At 38.2% G+C, this 26,543-nt stretch overlaps 1 protein-coding gene across 1 annotated transcript; it reads right to left on the bottom strand.

Moving 5' to 3' along the window:
• Positions 1–1,897: 1,897 nt before the first annotated feature.
• On the bottom strand, positions 1,898–13,149 carry tmem184c (transmembrane protein 184C). Its single transcript, XM_041260200.1, has 10 exons — positions 12,659–13,149; positions 11,593–11,723; positions 11,187–11,223; positions 9,552–9,757; positions 9,107–9,181; positions 6,485–6,578; positions 4,324–4,436; positions 3,990–4,089; positions 3,189–3,360; positions 1,898–2,780 (listed from the first exon to the last, which is right to left on the bottom strand). Exons 1-10 carry the CDS (start codon positions 12,773–12,775, stop codon positions 2,482–2,484), a joined length of 1,344 nt encoding a protein of 447 aa, XP_041116134.1. The 5' UTR covers positions 12,776–13,149; the 3' UTR covers positions 1,898–2,481.
• Between the last annotated feature and the right edge of the window lie 13,394 nt (positions 13,150–26,543).

Raw genomic sequence — 26,543 nt, 5'->3', positions numbered from 1 at the left:
TGATAGAAGAAACAGCGTGCTTACAGGTTCTTGTTTAATTTTCAGTAACACTGGTAATTCATCATTTTTTTAGTTACTGGAATTCAAAAACCTGATCACAGGGCACTAAAACAAGAAGAGCATTTGTAGGACAATAAACACAATGCTACAAACTTAGTGGTATAATTAATTTATTAAATACAATATTTTAAAGAATATGTACACCCAAGGCCTTTAGATTATCCAGATTTACAACATACATTAGTTTTGTTTTCCAACCACATTACTGTACATTGAAAGACAAAATATGCCACATCATGGATTTTTTTCTTACCGCAGTACAATACATTGTGGTGTTATGCCAGGCGCAACAACAGCTCCACTAATACTGCCAAAGCACCTCAATTAAAAACAGTTACCAATCATTCAACCAGAATTAGCTTGATTCCTGATTTACCGTTTACACTTTGGGAATATATTTTGTAAACAAAAAGAAACAAATACTTTGTATTCTCATTGACAACTTACTTTATATTTAAGCCCGAGTGCCTGACATCACAATATTTACAAATGTAATTTGCCAAAAAATTGACAAATTGTTACATGGTTGTCTTTGTATATTTCTTGATAATTTTATATTTAGATTTTTATGTAAAGTATGTTTTTTTTTTTAATGTGTCTTTTTACTAGTACTGAATTCAGGTTTTTAAAAAATAACCCATACCCATGCTGGAATAAGGAAATATTTGCTTGATAAAAGGTTAAAGAAGGCTTATATCTACAATATAAATTAGGAGAGGTCAGTCATGATAATTATGTATTGTATTTGTGTACAGAGGGTCAAATTATTAGTACATTTATTTTATAATGCCAGTAGTCTGAACAGTTCACTCATACATCTGTAAAACAAACATGATGGAGGAACAAACAGTTAAACCCTCACCTCATCAAAATTAGTTTGTCTATGCAAGACCATAATTCTATTTCAGTCTCACTTGGCTATACCCTGAATTCCATATCTAGCACTATGGGACCCACTATGTATTTTTTGGCATGGCTGCTTTCCATTCAGAAACAGAACTTCCTTTTAACCATGTATTAATAACAGCTAGTGTTACACTGTAATGATTCTGGACGGCTGTAATGCACCATATAGTAGGTTATCCGTTGGCAAACATCCATTCATTAGTAGGTCATGTATTTTTTTTTTTTTTTTTTTTTTACCAGTACCACCTCTCTGGTGGTGATAAAACTTGGTATTTACATTCCACACTTTCCTGAGGGTACTGGAATCTAGCTTATGTTTACCTCCTTTGTCTCTGATTGGTGGAGCAAATGATGGAAATTTTGTTTCAAGCAATTCCACGTACTGAAACTGTAAGGCACAGTGACATATCTTTCCACAGCACCAACACAGACTGGAACTCAATTGGAACATCTGCTTTGACTGTCTATGGTGCGCAACTCCTGAACCCCCCCCCCCCGCCTCCCTTTAACATCCCCTTGCTCTCTCAAACATATTAGGCTTGTAACAATAACGATAATAATCAAATTATTTATCGACTGGGACCCCACGATAACAAATCAATAATATGTAAATGAAATAGAATATTCCATGAAATTAAAAATGTGTCTTGTATATATTAACTTATTGTCAAGAACGTAATCTGTTGTTGCTTCTAAATGATACTGAGAATATGCATCTGTGAACAAATACAGGATGATGCAGAGATCAAGAGTAACCTGTTTTGTTAATGTATTTTATACATATTATTTTGTTTTAAATCCGTCCTGTGTGTGTCCCCAAGACCACCACCACACACGGGGTCTATATGCAATATATATATATATATATAAGATATATATGAATATATATATATATATATAGAATTTACTGATATTCCACTAGTTAACTGATCTGTCTATTAGAACTGCACTGAGAAAAATTGTTGTCACCCAAGGCCCTTATAATTTGAAAGGCCTATTTATCAAAGAGTTTTAGGTGTTTCTATAAAGTACACTTCAACATTTCAATATTTAACAAAACAAAAAAAAAAGACTTGCTTACAAGCTGGCAACTGGCTTCTGCTTGAAGGTTCAATATTTTTTGCTAAGCACGCTAAGAACTGAACATAAAGAAAGGCCCAGATTGGTAGGCTGTTAAAGCAATGTATTTAATAAAGCATACAATGATTAGGAATTTCAGACCACGGCCATGTATGGCATGATACATGGCGCAGGTTGTCAGTCAGCATTCCAGAGCAAAACAAACATGAAGGTCCTTCAAGAACAAAAATACCACCGTTTTGACAAACCCTATGCTGCAACATTGTGTTACGAAAACCCTTTCAGCTTTTGGTCAAATGGGAATGCTGGAAAAAAAAACAAATAAATAAAAATCCTGTATTTACTAAATATAGACATAGCAATAGAGCATACCTTATTAGTTTTAAAAGTTTTTTAGGCATCACAATACAGCGAGGGCACTTGTTGCGTAAGTTATCAGGACTCTGTGTGATTGTCCTGATCCGGAAGTTCCTTAGTATCCTGAGGCAGTGAATTTGGGAAATCTTCATATTGTGCGTCATTAGCAGAGTTGAAGAGCCCTGCAGGCGCTGATAAAGAGTGAGGAGTCATAGTGGTCTGCCCAAGTCCCTGATAGTGGCCCGTGGGGGAAGGTGGCATAGAAGAGACATCTGTAGCAGGCTCCTGGGATCCACCGGACAGAAGGCTGGTGTGCTCATTGTGCTCCTGTTCTTCTGCAAAATACATTTTCCGAGGGCGGCCTAAAACTGTTCTCCCTAAAAAATTTAAAAAGGGACTAATTTACTTTCCATTTAGATTGTATCCTTTATTTAAAATATATAGTTTATTTGGTGGATTTATTCATGGATCTTGGGTTGTTCTATATGTGTAAGCTGGCCGCTTGTAGTAGTTTTTGGTCCAGCAATGCAGGACGTGAGCCAGAAATTGTCTATGCACTGCTTGTTAGTCTGGTGATTTCCAGTTGTGCTGCTTTTCTACATATACAGTACATACAACATTAAACAGCTTGTCCAATCACTGATGTCAAAGATGAAAATCAAAACATATCTAAAACATTTTAATATGCATTTTAGATTTCAAATTTGTAAAAACGTAGTACAACTACTAATTTAATAGTAGTAAGGTGCCATTACTGTGCTTGTGCTTAGAAGTCTTCCACTTACCAACATTGCGCACTTGCTCCGATATGTCAGCTCTAATGTCAGAAACATCCCACATGGCAAGAAAGGAGTCGAAACATGAGCCCTCCTCAGCTTCTTGTACATAAGGTTTATATGTGAAGCTGTATTGGTGAGCTATCGCAGCAAGAAACATCTCCACACAGATGACAAAGTCCTACAGAAAAAAAAAAAAAAAAAATATATATATATATATATATATGAGATATATATATAATATATATTGTAACATCGCATATTTTGGCAACATCAATCTGATTGGTGACTATGGAGTGATCCCAAAGCCTACCTTCATGGATGTTTATTTAGAATTACTACAGCATGACATTAAAATGTCTGGTTATATAAACTAGAATGGTGTTTTTCTAAAAAGGCCAATCATGTGTGCTCTAAAATAATTATGCTCATAGCTCTATTTAGTGGTGAATTATTGAGGTGTTTTGGGGGGAACGGTTTGTTATAAAAGGCTGTATTTGTGTCTGTTTCATTACCCTATGATTTTGCAGAAGTTGTAAATTTACAGTTCAATCCACCAAGGCTTTCAGAAGTAATAAACCTCAGAAACTTTCATAGAAAGACAAACACACTTTCAAACACGAACAATAATACATTTTCAAACCCCTCATCTGAGGAGTTTGGAATACAATATACACTAAAGAAAGTCCATAAGAAAATAATTTTAAAAGGTACATATACACCAAAAAAAATAGTATAAACCTTAAAATAAAGGTTTTATGTCATTCTATGAATTCTTGCGAAAGCAATTAATGTGGCACTCAACCGTACCTGCAAGCCTGTTGCAACAGCTTCCACACTGTCCCAGTCCCAGGTGTGAGATTCAGAAATAATCCCAACTTTAACCAGAAACGCAATAAAAACAGCTTGCCTGAAACAGAAATATCATCTCTTCATTTTCCATTTTGTTTGCATAACAGCAAGCTATGCAATCTTAGTAAGTATCCACTTTAACACAAGTAATAAATACACACACCGGTATATACCTGGTTGTACAGCTATACATTCTACTTTAGATAAAGCCAGGGAAATAAAAAGCACATTTTTTATGTTTTGTTTTGCAGGCAACAGGGTTGAGCAAAAAATTTCATATTTAGGTAATTACCAGAAGGACACAAAGACAACCATTTTCACACACAGGAATTTCCCAACTGGATGGATAGGGTTCAACTCTTCCCTCAGCGCCTTATAAAACAACACAAGGCAGTACATGGCAAACTGGAAAGGAAGGAAACAGCATTACAGTTACACAGTTACATTGATTTAACATGCTCATTAAATGTTCTCTTTGAGTGGGTTACAAAGAATAAATCAATACGAGTTATAATCTGATTAGGCCTGGCTGCAATACCAGAATGCTAAATTGTTGTTACTGTATGCTTATTTAATTATATTGAAATCCAGTAAGAAGATGATCTATAATCCAGTAATAAAACTGCACAGGTTAATAAAGAGCCTTTTAAACAGAAACACAATGAGTTTATTTATTTATTTATTTATTTATTTTTCTAAATAGGAATGGGAACCCAAATACTATTAGGAAAAACTTAATGGTACTTAGAAGCTTCTAAATCAAATCTCAGAGAGTTGTTTGGTTAATTTTCGGGAGCTTTTTTGAAAATAATTAATTTGGATTTGGGTTTGAGGGCCCGTGTCTCTTATGGGTTGTTATAATCAACATTGCCAAACAATACTAAAATGTGTGGTTGGCTACAATAAAAAGGTGAATTCCCGTCAGCAAACAGGTTAATTCTGAATGCAGTTACACATTCCTAAATCAGTTTTGAAGCCCTGTTTAAATTATGAGAGCCTAACTGAAGGACTGAAAGTTACATAACTGAACTTTTAATCCAACATATGCTAAACTAATTATAAAATACACAAGTAAACCTTAAGATACAGTCACTTAGTAATGTTTAATTTTGTAGCAGATTCTATAAACAAAATACTGTATTATGAGAAAATACAATTGTTCACTTAAGATCACTTAAAACCAGTACTGGTGGTTTTCCATTTATATTCTGGAATCAGTATCAACAGGCATTAGAAACATATTTAAAAAAAAAAAAAAAAAAAAAAACTGAGATGGAACAGATTTTTGGACCATACTTGGTGACATGATTTGACCAGTGCATTATACTATAAAGTATGTGTGTGACTTGACTGGTGCAATTCATGGCCAGCATTTTAATCTACCGGTATTCTGTAAACACTTTAAAAGAATGAAGCACCATTGTGTGTGGGAGTATAAAGTCTACAGTTGAGCAACAGCAGTTAATCTGGTAGAGTTAAAGTGTTATGTAGAAAGAAATGAAAGCATTGATAATCCAAGCTAAATAAGGCTTCTTGGTATCCACAAACTATTTCACACATCTGTTATTAAGAGATATATTGGTATTCGATTATAAGTAGGGCTTCTGTTTTTTCGGCTTTTATTAATTTCATTTTTCTGTGCTTAGTTTTATGTATTTTTTTTTTCCAGGCTTTTATATACTGTAGGAAATTATTGTTTTTTCGGTTACTTTCCAAAATGCTTGGCCGTTTTTTTTCGGTCACAATATGTACAGTAACTCGACAGTACTTGCACACTTCAGTTGTACTTTCTTTCCTTTGCTGTCTTCCACAATGAAATCTTCATGATCACGGGCACGTTCTTCTGGGGGTTTTGGGTGTAGGCATATTTTTTTACATTTTGCAACAATTTACAATTCTGTTTAGTTCTATCTAACCGTATTTTATAGCTTTAAATCTGCGAACAAGCCTTCAAATTGTAACCTTGTTTTAAATCTCGCAAGCACAGTCTCCAAAAGAAAGGTAGGCATTTGCTGCCACTCAGTAGTTGGGATGGGTTTAAATTATTCAGAACGAATCATTGATAGAGACAAGTCAGGAAGGAGGGACATTGCCCAACTGCACAAGGAAAGGTAGTTTGTTTTAGTTTTTTTGTAGTAGGTTTTTTTTTGTTTTAAATGGGAAAGGGGTGAAGTCAATGTGAATTGAGTCTCCATTTCCACAGTTTTTCCGGTGTTTATCGGCTATCCAACGATTAATAGTTTTTTTGTATCGGGGGTGTTTTATCATTTTTTTATCAGTTAAAACAGAAAATCAGAAGCCCTCATTATAAAATAGTACAATTCATGGATACAAATTTCCACACTGCAGTTCAGTTACAGGCTATTTATGAATTAATGGGAACAGCAAGAAAAGTTTGAGCTTTTGTGATAAGAGAAAAAAATGGTGCACTATCTATTAGAAAATAAACATACCAGTTGTGATAAATTGTTGAAAATCACCAGGTAGGTCCAAGCATTTTTGGAGCTGAAGTTTCCTTCATCATACACTCCACATAGCTCACAAATTCTTTAATAAAACAAACATGAATACATATGGGTCACTTTCTTGCTGTGTGAACAATATTGATATGTGGCAGGCGGCCACCAGCAGGATTTTGTGTGGCTCCAGTAGCCCCTAGCAACTCCTCTGTTAATCAACGTCAGAATTAATTAAGGCATTCGTCACAAATCTCACTGTTCATTGGTTGACCAACGAGAGAAAACTTTAGCAGTGTGATGTGAAAACAGTGGTACGGAGTAATGTTTTCTTTAAGTGTAGAGAAATTACCTGAATATTCGAACGAACATTGCAGCACATGAATTTTATGGCAAAAATCCATGTCTGTGTCCACCTTAAATAACATAGTTGATAGACTGTATCAAAGCGTTTAGCCTTGTACCAATTTACCACCTTGTCAGAATTTTGTGTAAACTTTCTAAAATGGCAACTGATGTGTAGGATTAATATAAAAGCTCTCCACTCTTTCCAAACACCGGCCCAACTTGCAAGATAAATGTTACGTATAGTGATCAGTGTTTTGCTTTGTTGTGACCCTATTTTCCGTTATGAATAGAGTAAGGCTGCACTCACGTTGGGTATGTTTCAAACTGACTCAGTCTGGTTTGTTTAGTTGAAACCATGTTTGCTTGCTATTCACACCTATCTGCAAGCAAAGGGACCGATTTAATTTTTCGTTCATTTGTTTTCACAGTTTTTTGTTTCTTTAATTCACCGGCGCTGCACAAATAATACTTTATAATAACAAATTGCAGATCATAACAACTCATTATTTTCTTTATATTGTCATCTAATCAAAACATAAACTGTACAAAAAGCCGGATTAGAAAAAACAGATCGGCTATTGCCGTTTAAATGTGTTATTCATAAGATTGTTCATTTTATTTTTAAATGGCGCTAACACAGGCTAATAAATGACTTTGCTATTAACTTGCTGAGCACGCTGATACAGTTTTGTACTTAAAAAATGTTATTAATAATAATAATAATAATAATAATAATAATAATAATAATAATAATAATAGCAAAACCAGGACAATTTAACTGTTTCCGACCAGGACAAAAAATTTAGGCTAAACAGTGGGATAATCCCAGTTTTCCAGCAATGTCTGGTAACCCTAATGTAGTTCCCCCAAACATTTAGCTTTTTGTTGCACTTGTTTCCTTAGAATATGAACTAAACAACGCACAAAATGTTTACTTCCAGGACAGGTTACCTTGTATAGTTTGTTTCCTATGTGCAAAAGGACTGAGTCCAGCAGTTGTTCACATTGAGGTTTAGCAAGTGAACCAGACTCCGTGTGTTTGCCAAAAGGATGAGATGACTTCTAAGTGGACTCGTACGGTTCGTTTCCCAAGCAGACTTTGTTGTTCACACTTCATACCGAACCGCACTGAAGGCAGACCAAACCCTCTAAACGGACCCAGTGTGAACACAGACAAGCTGCTGTGTGAATGTGCAAGACTGTTTCTTGTTTTTGGTGTGGTGCAGGCTGACACGGACCAGGAATAATCATCCCTATAAACCGTGGATTTGAGTACCTGCAAATTGTGTGTGTCTCCTTCCTTCATTTTCCAAGGTATGCTGCAATATTAATCTGGCCATTGTAAATCATATCAGGAACAATAACAGCACTATTCATTATAAGGCGAAACACAAATGACAGTGTTCAATTATGGTCCCTGACAACTGCATTATAATGGGGTAGCACGTTATGATGTCTACTTTTGTACTGTTTCTGCTTGAAATACACACAAGAATAAATGTATAACTTTAACTACTATGTGACATCCTTTGGATTACAGTTATTTCAGTGGGGCAAAGTAAGGCCTTCACAACAGAATATTACAGTTCTACATTTTATGATATCATATTGCAAATCGTTATACTTTAGTTAAATTTAGCTGTGAATTGTGCAGCATGTGATTGGAACAGGAAAGTGAATGTTCTTGTGTTTATTTCACTTCATTATGTTAATGTACTTTAGCTTAGGTGTTGTATTAATTTATATCAATGTATATGATTGATTAACCACTAAGTTTGACATGTTGTCAGAGCAATAATATTAGAAGGCCATGCAAATTAAAATCCACTACAGAGCTGACATGGGCTGCTGTATTTTTTAAATGAGAGAGAAACACACTGGCTTTATTACAGAAATAAATGAAAGAAAAATTAAGTGCATGCGTCTAGATTTTCTTTTTTTTTGTATGATATTCTTTTATTTTTAAGAAAAATTAACAGTGCGGCCACCAGTAAATTTGTTTGAGAACCACTATTCTATAGTTAATTACTTAAAGCTGAAATGAAAACTAATAACTTCATGTTTAACTCAGTCTCCTATAAATATTAACTTGTTGTAAAAACTAAACTATTATTATTACTACTACAACTTCTTCTTGTCGTTCTTCTTCTACTACTACGTCTAGTACTAATAATAATAAAGAGTTGTAAAACTCAACAACAGTCCTCACTTACTCAACTGGAGTTATTGGTACTGTATATCCCAAATATACTTTGAGGTGGTCATACTTACAGTGCTATAATAGTGGTGAAAGGTCTGACAACTGTGTACTGCAGCACCCCAAGCTTGCATCTGAACAGCAGCACCCTTTAGGGAAGAAAGTGGAGCTACTATTAGGATTAAGAACTACAGCTTATAGCTTAGTGGTGCTACAGCAGATCCAGCTGTAGTGCTTTGATCCTGCGAGTGGACTAACATTAAACACTAATCTCTTTGTAGAGAAGTAACCGTGCATGACATGTGTAACAAACATGGCAGCCTTCTTAAATAATTTAGCTAATACTGCATATATGTTTTCGCAGGCATCAATCAAACTATTTTAGAACTCAACTTTTAATTAAAAATAAATAAAAATAAATGTTGTATCTGACTAATTTGAGTTTACTGCATGATTTTCAAGTTGCATATACTGTACTGTATGAAATTCTGCCTTTTTAAACAAATATGCTATACTCACTCTCCCATGGGCCATGACGGACAGCAGCACAGAGGGGGGAGATGTCTCTGCTGTTCTTTGGCTTCCAGCATTAACACCAGACTGGGATACTGGTTGCTCAAGTAGTTTTGAAGAAAGATCATAAAGTTGTAAATTACATAGGCTTCATAGCACTCTCTGCAGGTGTCCACATATATTGCAATGTTTGGATATTTCAATGCAATCCACTGCAGAGACCAAAAAAAAAAAAAAATCATATTAAGCATGCCATAGCATTTATTAATCATTCATAAGAAAATTAGTAAAGACTAAGACAGACATTCATGAAAACACAAAAATCTGATTGGTCACCAAATCTGTATGGTCACTGTCAAAACTGCCTGGAAAAATGGAAAGCTTGAAAAAGACATACATGCTAAATTATTGATAAACTCACAAAACAGCACTGAGAGATCAACCCTGGTTAAGTCCAACAAACATCAGGCAACATAAATGACATAAAAGGAAGCCGAGCTCTTTTGTAGATAGGTGTAAAACAACTTAAAAGATTCCCTTCTTCAATTCAATTTTTGTATGTAGTTACACAGTTGTCTCATGACTTGAAACCCTTTTGATGGCCTTTGATTTAAATCCTGTGCAGATAAAGTTGATTAAATGGGTCTTTAATAGGAACTCACTTCAAGGACTACGATAAGATTAAGAGTCTGTTATTTAGCAACTGATGCAAGAATTATGTAAAACAAACGAGATACTTGTTGTTCAATACAATCAATAGTGTCTTTACTACCTTTCTAAAGTATATTCCACCACTTGAATGAAAGTCAGATTATGCATTCCAGTTTTCAGTTCAAAATTAAACTTTAGTTAAAGATGCATTGACTATTAACCACTTCCCTTTGTAGGATTACACTTCTGCTGTGCAACGTGTGTGGAAATAACTGCTGCAAAGGAAGCGGCTACAAGCTCACCAATTTGTGGCATTCTGGATGTTTTTGGTATACAATACCTCCAATGTTGGAGCCTTCTCGGTCAAATGGGATTCCCACATAATCAAGATAAAAAACAGGTCTGACAAACACTAAATCATACAGTATAATGCCATGTTTCCATTTGCCTGAAGCGGTTAGTGCTGTTAGCTCCTATCAGCCGTAGACAAAGATCAACCTTGTTTTGAATTGGGATTGGGACTCTGTCAGACCCAATTAGGATTACAGGCTGGCAGGACATGGTCTATCCAACTAACCCTGATGGAAGAAATTACCTAATGAGCATCCAACCAAAATGATGGATAGAGATGAGTGGTAAACCTTGTATTACAGAAAAAAAGTAAATGTATTATGTGATATATTGAACCATGACTAATACATGTCTAAATCACTACCTGAATGTTCTACACAACTATTTGAAGTCCAGCAAACATAGCTTGAAATACCATGACGACTATACTCTGTTAAGTAATGTATTATGATCCCAGTGTATCCTTACACTCCCAGCCACAGGAGTTAACGCAATCACAGAAAATTTGAATTTGTAAGGTGGATACTGCAGAGGCTTGAGGAGGCAAGAGACCTGTGCGTTGTGACTCAACCTCACCTGAAAAAGGTTTCATTACCAGGCCTAATATACAGGAGTAAATTAAAAACAATATCCACTTACACTGTCCAAACTGTATATCGGCACCATCCATAATATCCTGTTGATACAAATCAAATCGATCACTCAATAGTGTGTGCATAAATAATACAATAAAACAACCCTTTTGTCTGCCACCCACTGAGAATGACTGTTGTGGGAGACAGTACTTGTTATACAACAGACCTTTGGTGATGCACAGAGATTAAATGGATCTATTTGAGATCCAGTTACAGTGAAGTAAAAATAATGTTGTTGCCATTGACTTTAAAGCCAAAAACACTGAGCTCGCAATAATATTTAACAACTTCTAGATACAAGAAATGGTTACATACAGACTATTTATCAACTCTGCTGCATTACTTTGTCAGTGATTTATGGGTTCCTGTCCTGTGCATCTATGGAAATCAAAAGCATTTCACTCTCTTACCTGATTATGGGTTTCTGCAGTTCAGGCTGAGTATAGTTTACGAGATGCTGCAGGATCCCCCAAAGTGATATTGGTATTGTCATAAACACAAAGATCCCAGCAATAAACCATGCTTTGGTGTGCGTTCCAACCTTAGAAACAAACAAGAAAACACAAAACCTCCAGTCAGAAATCTCCTTATAAACAAAACATTTACCTGTAAAAAGATACAACAACTTTTTTTTTTTTTTTTTTTTTTTTTTTTTTATTGTTACTTGAGAAAGAAATTGAGGCGCCAAAAGCCTAAGCAAAACTCTAGTATCTTTATAAAAGGCTCAACAGTATGCATTGGCTGACCTACTGCAGAACAATTAAGCCTTTAATGAATTGGATTAAAGAAGTGCTAATCAAGGTTTCATTTCCTTAACTCTTATTAACTCTAGCAATATTATGGCTGTCTTCATTTTCTTTTGTTGAAGATATCTGGGTTCTTAGCTTGTGTTTTAGACTAGAAGTAAAAGTATTGGTAATGCTGTTGTAGCTCAGTTTCACTCAGTGATCTAGCTACAATCAGACCATGTGACGTCCTACCACACTGGAAGTGTCTGTTACGAGGTACCGTTTTAAGTTTTTTGATCTAGGGTTGTACAGAAAAAGCTATCATGGGGAACCCGTGACAATGCTCTTAATAATAAGAATTAATAAAATTGATTACATCAAAATCTACTAAAATGTACTGTACCATTGACGTTATTCAATCTCTCAGACCTAGGATAAATGTGCAGCCCAAAACATGACTTCCTATTGTTGGTAAAATAATCTGCTTTCCCCTCTTCCACCTGACGTTATTATGGGATTAGAGAAAATATCTGGACCCAAAATGGGAACTAAAGTGTAGTGCTTCAGCGATTACCCAGATTTTATACAAACACGCCTAAGTAATGTCCAAATAGCTGGCGTCTGTACTGTATTGTTAGATAAACGTATGTAGTAAATACTTACAATTCACAGAAAAGAAACACGAATGAAAACAATGTCCATTTGATGATTCACCGTATACTAGCACTGTACAATATATTTTACTTACCTCAGATTTCTGCAACTCCCAGACACATAATGGAAGAACCACCAACAGCCCCAAAATATACAAAACCACGAACAAGGGACGAATCCACCTCCTCCAGTTGCCACAAGTACAAGGCATTACTGACAGTATACATTCAAGGTCTATCAGAAAGTGCAAATAACAATATTATACTACGATTATTTTTACAGAAAGTTAAAAAATAAACTAAAAAAAACTAAACAGTCAGAGCGGTGACATCCACAAAATGCGTTACACTGGTACAGGTCACAAGACTATTTCATACTGGACACTAGATAACGTGACGACTACTGTCAACATAAGCTAATGCAACGGCTGTTATGGGTTGGTTACATTCATCATAACGTTTTACTGTAAAACTTGAGCTTAAATTGTTTTAGTTCAGTAAGAAAACAAATTGTATTCACAATTTAACTTAAAGGGAACAAAAGCATATGTTCTAGCTATGTTTTCATGTTGTTATTCTCAGTCAAACCCGCTGTCCCCTGACACTAAAAGTCCTGCCTACTTTTCTAATTCTGATTGGATCTAAGGGAAAGTCAAATTTAACATCTTTATTATTGGGCACTTCTCTTGTCAGTCAGGTGGCGTAGCAGACTGAAGTTTGGCTAATGATTGCAGTTTGGTTGGTCTCCCAAACAATGTAAACAAAAAAGGTGGTTCCCTAGTTTCATTGGCAGGAAGGAGTCAAGTAATAAACATAAGCCGGGAGGCTGTTTGCTATTGTATGTACTGTATAAAATACTGTCAGTAATAAATGTAATCTGAGGTTGTTGCTTTATGCATTACAAATATACAATATGAACTTATACATGCCGTTGCAACTCCCACTTTGAGCCAGTAGGTGTGCGCCTGCTGTTGTAGACTGTTGGCTCGGAAGCAACGCAAAAGGATTTTCAAACAAGTCTGTCTGACTGGATGTGATATTACACCGGACTGCCTTTTTATATACTGTTGCGATCCCGGTTCCCGCAGGCAGGCGCATCACACAGGGCGAGACAATCCTGGCAGAGGCGGAGGGCGGGCGCGACGTGTTTGCAGACGTGTTTGTAAATATTGTCTATAATTTAATTCATAATTTGTTCCATGATTTTTAATAATGGAATGATTTTTTTTTTTAAATAAATACATCAAAACCCAAAGCCAGGTGAACGTTATTATTTTTTAACAATAATAATTGTAGGTGATTTATTACATGGGCAGCGCCTAGTGGTAAACTAATTAAATTGCAGGTCTTTCCATTTTGTTTCGCTGTAACATGTGATGTGGCGCCTTCAAAACAGTGCTGGAGTCTGCAGATTAATGTTTAATTGTTGCTGAAGAGTAGGTCACCACATTTAGGATGTTCCATTCAATCCTGTCCCACATTAGTTAGTAAGCCTGTTGTATCACATTAATCGCAAATCATATCTTGCCTTTCACTCTCATAGATTATATCCACGAGTTATGGTTATTTTATTAGTGGATCTATCCCTTTGTTTTGCTTACTGTGGTTAACTTGTTTATCTGCTGTACTGTGATCTGCTTATTTAAAGAACTGGTTTGCATTTCACAGCTAAGCTTGTGTGTACAGGGTTAAAGAATTAAACCTGACTAGCGTTAATCTTTTTGGAGGACACTTGTTCAGTTCATATTGATATATTCTATGGCAATACATATGAAATGCTATGAAACTAATATTTAATTATTAATTATTTTATGATGTTTTTAAAGGCGTGGTTCAGTTAAAAAATAAATGTTATACTGGTTAAATTAAGAGAAAAATAGCGAGGTTATAGCGTTATACATCCCCACGTGTTGCTACAACTGTTTAAATAACGTACCTGTCATTTTTATTTTCATTGAACATCCTGACAACTTTTAAGACTTATAACTTTAAAGTCTGTTTAAAATATATTTTCAAAATGTCCGCTCCAGTGCCCTGATAGTGTAAGGATTATTGCCCACATTGTCAAACAGGTAACACAGCAATAAACGATCCATGATGTGGTACGGGACAGAAAAGCCAGAGCACTTGTTATTTGTATTTGTTTATTTAGCAGACTCCTTTATCCAAGGAGATTTACAGAGGTTAGGGTGTGTGAACTCTGCATCATCTGCAGAGTCACTTACAACAACCTCTCACCTGAAAGACAGAGCACAAGCAGGTTAAATGACTTGTCAGTCACACAATGAGACAGTGTGTAAGCTGGGGTTTGAATCAGGGACCACCTGGGATGCGTTCAACAGGCAGAACGCTCTCGAGCGTTAGGTGACGAAATGTAACCATTAACTCATGGGTATTAATCCTCTGGTACAGTCTAACCTGAATAGATATTCTAAAATTTCAAGTTAACGGTGATGTTGGAAAAGTCTACAGCTCCTGGCCCCAGATACATGACATGGAAGTCAAATTCCTGCTCTATGCAGATGACCTGATCCTGCTGTTGCCCACTGAACAGGAGCTGCAGCGGAACCTGGCTCTGCTGGAGCAGTTCTGTCAGACCTGGGCCTTGGCAGTGAATTTGAAAAAAAACAAATCATGATTTTCCAAAAAAAAGGCCAGATTGTGGGAAAACAGATACCACTTTGCTCTAGGCAACACCGCCCTAGAATACACACTAAATTACAGTTACCTTAAACTAACAATCAATGCATCAGGAAGTTTTGGCCTGACATTAAAAGAAAAAGCTTGCAGAGCTTTCTATGCCATCAAAAGAAGGCAATATAAAATAAATAGACCCATTAGAATCTGGTCCAAAATTTGTGACAGCGTATCCAGCCCATTACGCTCTATGGAAGTGAGGTATGGGGTCGTCTCAGTAAGCAGGATTATACAAAATAGGACAAGCGTCCTGCAGAAACCCTTCATGCAGAATTCTGCAACAATATATTACAAGTACAGAGGAAAATACCTAATTATGCATGCAGGGCTGAATTAGGTTGTTACCCACTGCTCATTCACATCCAAAAAAGTGCACTCAAATTGTGGATGCATCGCTGCACAAGCCCCTTATCTGGGGACAATGAAACTAAATCCCAAAATAAACTTCACTGTTATCGGACCCTAAACAGAAAGTAAACAGTCGCAGAGTATCTCTTCATTGTCAGAGATACAAACTAGAGACAGATCCTGACCAAGTACAGGTTCAGTGACCACAGCCTGGCCATAGAAAAAGGCAGACACAGACAGACCTGGCTGCCCAGAGATCAGCTGTGTGGTCATTGTGAGACAGGAGAGGTCAAGACAAAGATGCACTTTCTCCTACACTGTGAGAAATACTCCCAAACAAGGAAAAATTATTTTGAAAAATTTACAATATCCCTCCCCCATTTCCCAAAAATGACCAACCCAGAGAAACTATCGGTCCTCCTGGGGGAGGGACACACAGCCCCATGGCTGCCCAGTATGTGGCCGCCTGTAACAGCCTGAGGGACATTGGGTGAGCGTTCCGCACTAAGGCACCACAGTCATATTATGTTAACTACTATTCATTTTAAATCTCAATGAACTGTTATTATTGATATTATTTACTGTTACAGTAAATATTATTTCCGTTACCATTTAAATTACCATGAACGTATTATTGCTTTATTTATTTATTTTAATCTGTATTTTTCCATACTTTTGTTTTATTTTTATTGTATCTCATTGTGCAAAACATTTTTTGTACTTTATGTTGTTAGACTTGCTATATAATGTAATTGCTTTGGCAATACTGCTGATGTTCGTCATGCCAATAAAGCACATTTGAATTTGAATTTGAATTTGAGAGCGCGAGAGAGAGAAATAAGTGACACATAGTATTATATCTGATTGTTTGCTTATGTTTATCACCTATTGCAATAGTTTTTACGTGTTTTAGTAAAAATGACTTCACGTATTGTGCACTCAGCTGTGGTTGTTCGGTAGTCCCTCAGTGGCCTTCTGCTCCACGCAAAGCCGGACGATCCTTCCCAGGGATCGAACGCCTTAAGCCAGCTACTGGAGCGTAAAATACAAATTTTATTTTTTATTATAAAAAATATATTAAAATAACGGTAACTGTTTGATTACTATTTTGTGTGAGAAGTTGTTGTCTTTTTCTACAGAAATACTATGCGGCTGCTGGGCTCAGCTGTCCTGCATTGACAGAGACTCGCGTGCTGGCTCAATCAGCTTGCAGCTCTTCCCACAGTGTCTCTACCACATTAAGATCTGCTTGCAGAGTTAGTGTGAAGACAGTTAACGCTCTAGCAAAAGGCTTGCATCCCTCTTTCTTCAACCCAGAAAGAGAGAGATGTATCCTCTCAGGAGAGCTCTGTGCCTAGGGAACGTAGGAGAACATCACGTAGGAGATTGGCGTCACGGTCCTTCTCATCTTCCCCCTTCACTTCTCCGGTTTCCCTTCCTAAGAAAAGGAGGCGAAAGAGCTACTGATCTCATAGATGGGAGAGCTTTGAGCAGCTGGATAAGCTCTGGGAGGTGGTCACCCAACAGGGAAACATGTTAGCGGAGCTACTGTGTGACCGCACTGTTACACCTGCTCCCTCTGAGTAGTACATGCAGAGTGGCAGCAAGAGGATCTGCTGCCTATCGCTGCTTCTGAGGAGGCAGTTGATCCAGAGTTCTCCTCTGAGGAAGGTGACTCAAATGGCACATCACCAGTAGCGCATGTGTCATTATCAGCAGAGCTTTTGCCGCTGATTAAGAGGGTCACGGATGTTTTGATTGTTCCATGGCCTGTAGAAGATAAGCAGTTACACTCAATTTTTGAGGATGATCCTGCTCCCTCTCAGGTGTCTCCTACTGTGCACCTGGATTTCCTCTTTTGAAGTGCGTTCATCCTGGGGTCATCTGGCTACAGCATCTGCTGCTTCACGTTCTTTGGGAACGCTGTGCAGCTTGCATGAGGCAGAAAAACCTGGCTTGGCTGATTTTCCACTAGTAGATGCTGCATTGGTGCAAGCCCTTAAGCTAGCGCTTTTAAACAAAGACGCTACTTGCCCAAATAAACAGTGCAGGTAGCTGGTGCTTTTGCTGCACGGCTAGGTAATTATACCAGCATCTTGGTGGCTTACCAGAGCTGTTTGTTGAAGTTGCTTTCATAGAGTCACAGACCCACACCACAAGAGCTTGAGGAACTGCGGCTGGTGAATAAGAACCTAGTCGGGAAATCAAAATTCAACGAGCAGGCAGTGGGTACGAACCTGGCTGCTTTAATAGCTGCAAGACTACTGGCTGTCTCAGGTGCACATAGCGGATGGTGACAAGGCACCATTACTGGATACTCCCACATCCCGAGAACACACTTTTGGTCCTGCGGTAGATGGCATGCTGCAGCGCTCTCATTGGGCGTCGGAGTCTATGAATGAACTGGTGCCCCTGCTTCCAAAGAGGCTGCCTCCAGGACACAGTTCGGCACCAAACTGGAGACCAAGGTTCCAGCAGCCTCAGAGACCAGCTCAGCCGGCTTCCGCTAAACCAAAGTGTGGCTGCACAACGGGGAAACTTCAATAAGTTCCACAGCCGAACACAAAGGCAAAAGCCTCAGGCTAAGCCTTTGACAAAGCAGCAGCCCTAGCAATTTGCTGCCACAGGCCCAGGGCCCCTTTTCAGGGAGTCATCTGGAGTATTGGCATCAATGCACCTTGAACACCTGGGTGCTCAATACTGTACAGACCGGCTATTCTCTGCAATTCAAACACGGTCCTCCTCCATTTCCGGGCATGACTACAATGTTAGTCACGGATCCATTGGTGTTGTCTCAGGAGGTGACAGCCTTGCTGCAGAAGTGGGCTATTTGCACAGTTCATCCTCTTCACTTGGAAGAAGGGTTTTACTCCATGTACTTCCTGGTGCCCAAATGGGATGTTGGCCTCAAACCAATCCTCGATCTCAGATAGGTCAGCCCTTATCTGAGTCGACGGAGGTTCAAAATGTTAACTATGCAGCAGTTGTTGCAGTCAATAAAGCCAGGTGACTGGTTCACTACGGTGGACTTAAAAGATGCTTACTTTCACATCCTGATTAAAATCAGGGCACAGGTGGTACCTCAGGTTTGGGTTTGACTGTTTGGCTTCTTTTTAGCCCCCCCCCCCTCTTTTTAAAGTGCATGGAAACTGTTCTGGCCCCACTGAGACTCAGGTGCATCAGCGTGCTCAATTACCTGGACGATTGGCTCATTTGTGCTCAATCTCCAGTGCAGGCAGGGGCTCACTTGAAACTCACCACAAACCATCTGCTTTAGCTAGGTCTGTCAGTGAACTATGCAAAGAGCCAGCTCACACCTTCACAGCCTCCTATTTAGGAGTGCGTCTGGATTCCAAGACAATGTTTTCCACTCTGTTGTAAGACAGAGTGCTGAGAATAGCCGCTTGTCTAAAGCTTTTTCAGATCAACAGAAAGCTCACAGTACAGTGGATCCTGGGCTTGATGGCAGCAGCTTCCCAAACCCTCCCTTTGTGTCTTCTGCACATGCACCCTTTCCAAGTCTGGTTCAACAGCAGGGTTTTTCAGCCCGCATTGAACTGTGGATGCCTGCTAACAGTGTCTCGGCACCGTCTGTAGGCTCTACTCTGGTGGACACAGCCTGCTCACCTACGCTTAGGCATAGCACTGGGCAGCATTACCAGAAGAGAGGTTGTCACCACAGATGCACCAGGCTTGGCTGGGGCGCAAGGAGTATGGAGACCTCTCTGGCAGAATCTCCATATAAATATGCTGGAACTGCAGGCAGTGTTTCTGGCCTTGAAATTTTTTTTACATAAACCATCAGGGCGGCCTCAGGGCCCCCAGTCTCCACTGGTTTGCCCATATGCTGTTGCTTTGGCCACACCACCACCTCCTTTCACTGAGGGCAGTACATCTTCCCGGGGTGATGAATTGGGCAGCAGACCTCCTTTCAAGGACAGTCCCCAGTGCCTCCAAATGGAGGCTTCATCCAGAAGTGATGAGCCACATTTGGCATCAGTTCGGGAGAGCACAGGTGGACCTGTTTGTCTCCCAAGAATCGACCCATTGTCCCAGTTAGTTTTCAATAACGGGAGCCGGGGACCCGCTGGCAATAGATACCTTGGCACACCAGTGGCAGCAGCAGCATCTGTATGCTTTTCCACCACTCGCCATTCTCCCACAATGCCTGGAAAAGATCAGAGAGCCAGGGTGCTATTAGTAGCCCCTTATAGGTCCAGGAGACTGTGGTTTTCAACCCTGATACAGCTCCTGAAAGGCCAGCCGTGGAGCATACCGAAACGCCGCGACCTGCTCAGTCAGACTCGAGGGATGTTGTGGCATCCTGACCCATCGAGCTTGCAGCTCTGGGTCTGACCCTAAACGGCACCATTTGAGCCATCTGGGGCTTTCTAATAGAGTCACTGACACTGTACAGAATGCCAGAACACTGTCCATGCATTCCCAATATGTGTACAAGTGGGGTGTTTTTCAAACGCAGTGCCTGCCTAAGAGATTAGACCCTACAACCTGGCTCATAGCAGTTATACAGCTGGAGTCAGTCTGAGCAGTTTTTTTTTTTCTTTATCTGTTATGGGACTAAGTCCCATGGGAAAGCTCTGTCTAAACAGAGGCTACCAAGACGGATCACAGATGCTGTTCAAACTACATATGAACGAGCCAACTTGCCCCCTCCGGAAAAGATTTCCGGGATGCAACTGTCAGACATTTGCGATGCAGCAGTGTGGGCTATGCCCTACCCTTTTATGCATTTTTTTCGGCTGAATGTCGTGGATCCACAAAACCCTGGGTTTGGAACAAGAGTGTTAATGGCGGCCTCGAGCTCGACCCTTACAGAATAAAATTGGAGGTGAGTTCCCCCTCAATGTTTTTAGCCCTGTTACCTGTACTGGGTTCCTCATGGCCTTGTCTGAGCCTTGTAGCTTTTCACTTGGTCTGCAATTTTCCTTCCTTTCTAACCATTAGGTAGGTAATGGTTAAATTTCGTACTTGAAAGGGAAGGTTAGGTTATTATCATAACCCTGGTTCTGTGAAATAGAATTGTAACCATTAACCTTCAAGATCGCTGCGTCTTATTGCAGCAGTCTTGAGGGAAAAATTATGACATTTTTAGTGTCAGCAATGTCTTTTATGCCCTCTGGGGCAGCTATGACTGCGTCACTGGTACTACGTGCAGCTTTGGAATATATATATTCATATTAGACAGTATCAAAGGATTAATCCCCATGAGGTAATGGTTACATTTCCATTTCAGGGAACCTAACGCTTTCTATTGAATTGAATGCACGCCGAAAGCACTTCGTAACGTTAGTGAACATTCTGAGGAGCTACTTTGTGGGTGTTTCAAAATGGTGGAGGGACAATATCAGTGTGGTGACTGTGGTGTAATTTCCCCACATATAGGACTTTTTGACCAGCGTATCTGTGTGCATTATTTTTTGTAAAAAAATATGATTGTTGAAATTAACAGCATAATTATTCGACTATTTTTCCTTTTAAACTAAGTGAATCTGCAGCATTGCATGCAGCATTCGAAACACTCAGCTTGTTGTTTTTTGTTTGGTGGGCTTTGCATTAAGGAATATTTTGTAAATTGCATTTAAAAAGAAAAATAAAGGACAAATAGCGCTGTTTTAAAGATTAATTATATGTAATACTGTTTAATTTATTTTATAGTTTTGCTGTTATAGCGAGATTAGGCTTCACAGTGTATCTCGGCTGAACAAAAAACAGTTGGCTGCATCAAAAACTTTAAACCTTTTCTTCGATGGCAGAAAAGGGGACGTTAGAATAACAGAACTTTACTAAAATTCGGTACTTTTGCAGTGTTACATTACTATCAAACCAAGAGCACATTAAAAACAAAATGATATACATACTATAAAACCTGAATCCCTGGACTGGATGGTCGGACAATTCATTCCAAGGGTTAGGTAAAAGTCAGCCATCTAGAAAGGGGGCGGAGCAATGGTACACCAAGTCATCGCCCCAAAGGGGAGGAGAAACGGTTGCACTTGCTAACCAAGGGGACGTGACTGATGGTACTAAAGGGGACGTGGCATGGTGATCTGTTCCTTTTGTTATGGTTGAGCTGAAACCAAGAAAGGAGAACTGTGATTTAACCTCGAGTGTTTTGTTTGTCTGTAGTGTCTAAAAATCTACTTGTTTGTTTATATTAGATAGTTAACACAATTTGGAACTGTCGCTTAAAGACAGCACAAAACCATCACTGTGCATGAATAAATTGTATTTCACCACAATCACTTTAACACTCCCTCTGGACTTGTGATCGTGTGTGTATCTTTGTGCATGTTCCACTGTGTTTATTATTCAAACAGCATATTTTCTGCACAGTCTATCCTAAATTCTTTCAAAAACGGTGTAACACACTGTCCAATAAGAGCTAACCCTATGTTACATAGCGCCACAGCAGAGCGCTCTGGTTACAAGCCCTTGTCTTTAACCACTCGACCACACAGCCTACTATGTTGTTATGTTTGTTGTTGTTTTTTTTATCTCTTCCTGCAGTGATTTAGAGGACAGACCACAAAACCCCAGTGTACTAGAGCGGACATTTTGAAAAGAGCTTTGAAACAGACTTAAAAGTTATAAGTGTAAAAGGTTGTCAGGATGTTAACAAGGAAAATAAAAATGACAGGCACGTTATTTTAACAGTTGAAGCAACATGTGAAATGCTATATTTTTTGGATTTAATATGTAGTACGTTCTGGCTGGGAAAAGCATTTGACAATTTCACAATTATACTGTTTATGTTTCACCCACCCGTACTGATACAGTGTAATACTTAACGATGGTAAAACAACAACAACAACAAAAACAAAAATAATAATAATAATAATAATAATAATAATAATAATAATAATAATAATAATAATAATAATAATCTTATCCATTTAGGCTGACGTTCATAGAGTATGACTTATCACCACTAGAGGTCGCCACAAATCAATAATTAAAATTAGCCTGCTGAGTTGGTGTGAGGATGCAAACCAATGAACCAAACTCAGTCAGGGATGAGCATAGCTTTCCAAAGTTACTTAGTTTTATAGTGACGACAAAACCGTTGCATAAAAAGGAAACTATTGTATAAAAGATCAGTACTGTATGTAATTTTTTTTTTTTTTTTTTTGCTGTTGCGGTAGGAAATAATGTGCCATTTATGGAATGGTGGTGAAAAGGGTAAGACATAGTCTAGGAAGGCCAGAGCCTTTACCAGTGTACTTGAGTCTGGAAAAAAAAACACATCCTGAGCATTAGACCCATTACATGACATTATTACAGTATCCAAATTGACTCTTTTTTATTTTAATGTTTAATGTATAGAAGGAGGTAGGTTTTTTATTTTTATTTTTTTTAATAAAATGACTAATATTTGTTACATTTGTGGTTTCTGTATGAACTGACTCTGCTACCTTCTTATCTGATTGGATAGGGGCCTGGCATCACTCATCATGCACGCTATTGTAATTAATAAGAAATCATGACCGTGTTTGAATGAACTTGAAACCCTACTGCTTGCTGGTTTGATGGTTTTGAGTGCTTATGTTAATACAACTAAACAAATGTAATTTCCTTCTCTGTTGTTTTTATTCATTTTACATATTTTACTGACAGTGAGCCCCTTTCGTTTAACTGATAAGTTATAGAAATAATGTTTGTTTTAAGTCTGTTTCAATGGATTAAATTAAATTTGACAAAACTGTTCTTCACTGACAACACCAATTATCTCATGAATGTGAAGCTTTATTTAAAGGATCCACTGGGCTTAGGTTGTTGAAGAAGCCAACAACAGTGATGATATGATATTTATGATATTTCTTCTTGCCACTTATTATGAGAAGGAAGCCCCCTGGCCAATGATTGATTTGCAGAGAGTGGCACCCTGCTAGACAACTGGAGTATTGTACAGAAAAATGAAACTTGTGATTTGAATTGGGATTTGTTCGGAGAACAGTGCATTTTTTAACTGATATTAAACAAGTCATTTCTTTGATTGCTTGATGATATACTCCGTCTTGCACTGGATTGCATCATTGCAGACCTTCAGTGATATTGATTTCTTAATTTCATAACCCAAAAAGAGAAATTATATTAAAATGTGAACTGCAGGTTTTCATGCTTTCCCACGCTTATTCTGTGCATCATGTACTGTGGTTTTAATCATCATGCAGCATGTAAAGGGTTTTATTGGCTCCTGTGAGTCATTCTGGTATTTGAGAGCTTTGCTACATTACAGTAGATGCAGTGCTGTCAAGAAATAATTTTCCTCACCAAACTAAAACTTAAACCATCCCCCATCCCTATAGGCATGAACTTGTCCTAGAAAATGCTGTATTACAAAAGAATATGCTTTATTACGAAATCGAAGCATATGTGGCTAAACCTGCTAAACCCAATTGCAAATCTGTTTTTGTCCTAAATTTAAAAGCCTTTCTTATTTTTTTGTATAACTAGCATTGTTTTTACAAATGTTAGGAAGATGTCTTTTTGAATTCTGTGAAATATTTTTTAAATAATTTGGGCAAATCTTTTTTTTTTTTTTTTTTAAGTTGGCCCACAGTTTCCAAAAATCAAAATTCATTTTACATATAAAAGATAGATTGGTGTTCCACATGCACATCGTGTGCAGGTCTGCTGAAGTAGGTGACAGGAGGCAGTAGCTCCACCAAATGACACCCAGTTATTTTTTAGGTTCCTTATTCAAAATATGGGGATCCTGGCTTCACAGTACTCTAATCGTGTCTGTCTGTGACACTAACTGCCTTGATCTTCACCAGACTTTTACATACACTCCTTACCTGCAATAGACGTTTCAGATTTTATTTGGCTATAACCCGACACATTTTAGATGTTAGCTAAATGTTTTTTTTAACCAAGACAGGCTGCACTCATTGAGTTTCTTACCTTAGTATTCCAAAAGCATTACATCATCCATTTCCTCCTAATGCACGTGCACAAAACAAACAGTAGAGAGAGGTCTGAAGTTAAGTTGGGGTCTACAGTAAATCTTGTTTTTTTGTACAGGTAACACATATACCAGATTACTTCCCATGGTAAAAAAAAAAAAAGCCAGGGTAAGCTAGTTAAGGGCAGTTTGATTGTTGTTTCCAGCTTGTAATGCCAAAACAACATGCATTATCACTGTCGTCAACGTTTAGCATTTTGTTGAGATTTCCCAACACGATTGCAGCGATATAACAGGTTATGATCATATTTGCAACAAAAAATAACTAAAACACATCATTAACTGGTATTTTTAATGGATTTTCTACTTTGTTTCAAATTTGATTGTAATCTTCATGGTAGGTGATATATAGCTTTTTTGCTTGATCTTCATCTGTTGTCACTGAATTGATTGTATTCAATGTTTATGTATCCAAGAATTACCTAATTATGCTAGTCACATTTTGAAACCTGTAGTCTTTATTATCATTATCATTATTATACACAGTGTATGATGTACTAAGCCCCTTTAACACTGGCGCTCCTACCCGGGTCCCGACTCTGGTTCTGGCTACCTATGTCACAATCCTGCATAGTGCAAAACCTCATACCCAGCTCGTATCCTGGTCAATCCAGGTAGGTAGCAACCCACCTCAGGATGTTGGTCGACACACTTTGACCACGGTCAAGGGAGACAAAATGCATGATTGTCGTTCGTAAGCAGACAAAGTAACAAACAGCCACGTCTGTGTAAAGGTTTTACTTCCGCAAGGAACATTTCTGTTTATTTTGGAGCCAAATTTCTAGTGACTGATACACACCACGAGCCAGATTGCAGCAGGGATGAAGAAACATTTGCTCAATCAACATTTGGGCTGACAATTCATTCTGAAAGCCTGAACAGGTGAAAGGTTGGCCACGTGAACGTTTCTGCTTTTGGTTCCATTGTGTATTTGCTTTTGTCATCCAGCGACCCTGCTTCTTCAAAATGTAGCTTGTTATCGCATAGCCGACCCGCATGATGCTGTGTCACAACCCGGGTAGAGCACACCAGTGTGAAGGGGGCTCTTGTAAATGGCCATTTTGTCCCGAGATACCAGGCTTGTGTAATACATTTACTCAGTTGTGCTGGTGCACTAACAAATAGGCAGCTGTCAAGAGCTAATCCCTATAGAAACTGGGGGTTTCTATTGTAGGACAGCGATAACTGCATTATTTGTCACAAGGTTTTCCTGGGACAAGCTGTCCTGCTACAATGGGAATTCCAGGATAAAAAGGGGAGTGACTGCTCTGTGGGCCGGTAATGGCAGAGGTGTTGTGCTGGTAATAAGAGTTACATTTGGCACAAAAAAGCATACTTTTCTAAGTGGATTTTATTGTGCAATAGTTTGTTTTTCAGACAAGCGGCAAAGGCGTCCAGATTTAGCCACAGCACTGTCTGTGGCGCACTCAGTTTCGTTTGCAGGTTACTTTAAAAAAACAAAACAAAACACCGACTTCATTATATTACACACACAAACGGCATTAAAATAAACTTAAGAGATTTTAATCTTTCTGAATGTCAGTTTTCACAAATCAGAACATTAAAAAAAAAAAATTGTTTAAATATTATGGGCCAGTATTTCGAAAACAAAACTCTCAAAAACTATATCATTGGTTAGTGCAACATGTCCAGAAGACACACCTCTTTGAATTATTACCATATCAGGTGTGGTTTTGTATGATATTTGGGTTGGATTAAGTGGCTTCAGGTTTTTACAGGCGTCCAGTCGAAGTTCCCTCCCTCCAAGACAATGACAACAACAAGTGCTGCTGCTGTGAGTGTTCGAAGGCTCCAAACAGTGATAAGGGAAGCAGCATTCCTTTATGAGCAAAATTAGACATGTCATTATTAACAAATGGGGTGATGCAGAAGTATTAACGAGACAGAACGATATGTAACTCCTGCAGTTTATAACATCTGTTTACTGT

Source organism: Polyodon spathula, chromosome 1 (assembly GCF_017654505.1).
Source record: "Polyodon spathula isolate WHYD16114869_AA chromosome 1, ASM1765450v1, whole genome shotgun sequence".
Taxonomy (NCBI): domain Eukaryota; kingdom Metazoa; phylum Chordata; class Actinopteri; order Acipenseriformes; family Polyodontidae; genus Polyodon; species Polyodon spathula.
This window is presented reverse-complemented; position numbering and strand designations above follow the sequence as displayed.

Bases quoted from the DNA above. Each gene is read 5' to 3' on its own strand.
- tmem184c (XM_041260200.1), bottom strand. From the start codon at position 12,775: ATGCCTTGTACTTGTGGCAACTGGAGGAGGTGGATTCGTCCCTTGTTC. The intron at 9,182-9,551 runs GTGAGTATAGCA...TCTTCCCTAAAG, and splicing joins CCGTCATGGCCCATGGGAGA to GGTGCTGCTGTTCAGATGCA. The intron at 2,781-3,188 runs GTAAGTGGAAGA...TAAATTTTTTAG, and splicing joins GGAGCAAGTGCGCAATGTTG to GGAGAACAGTTTTAGGCCGC.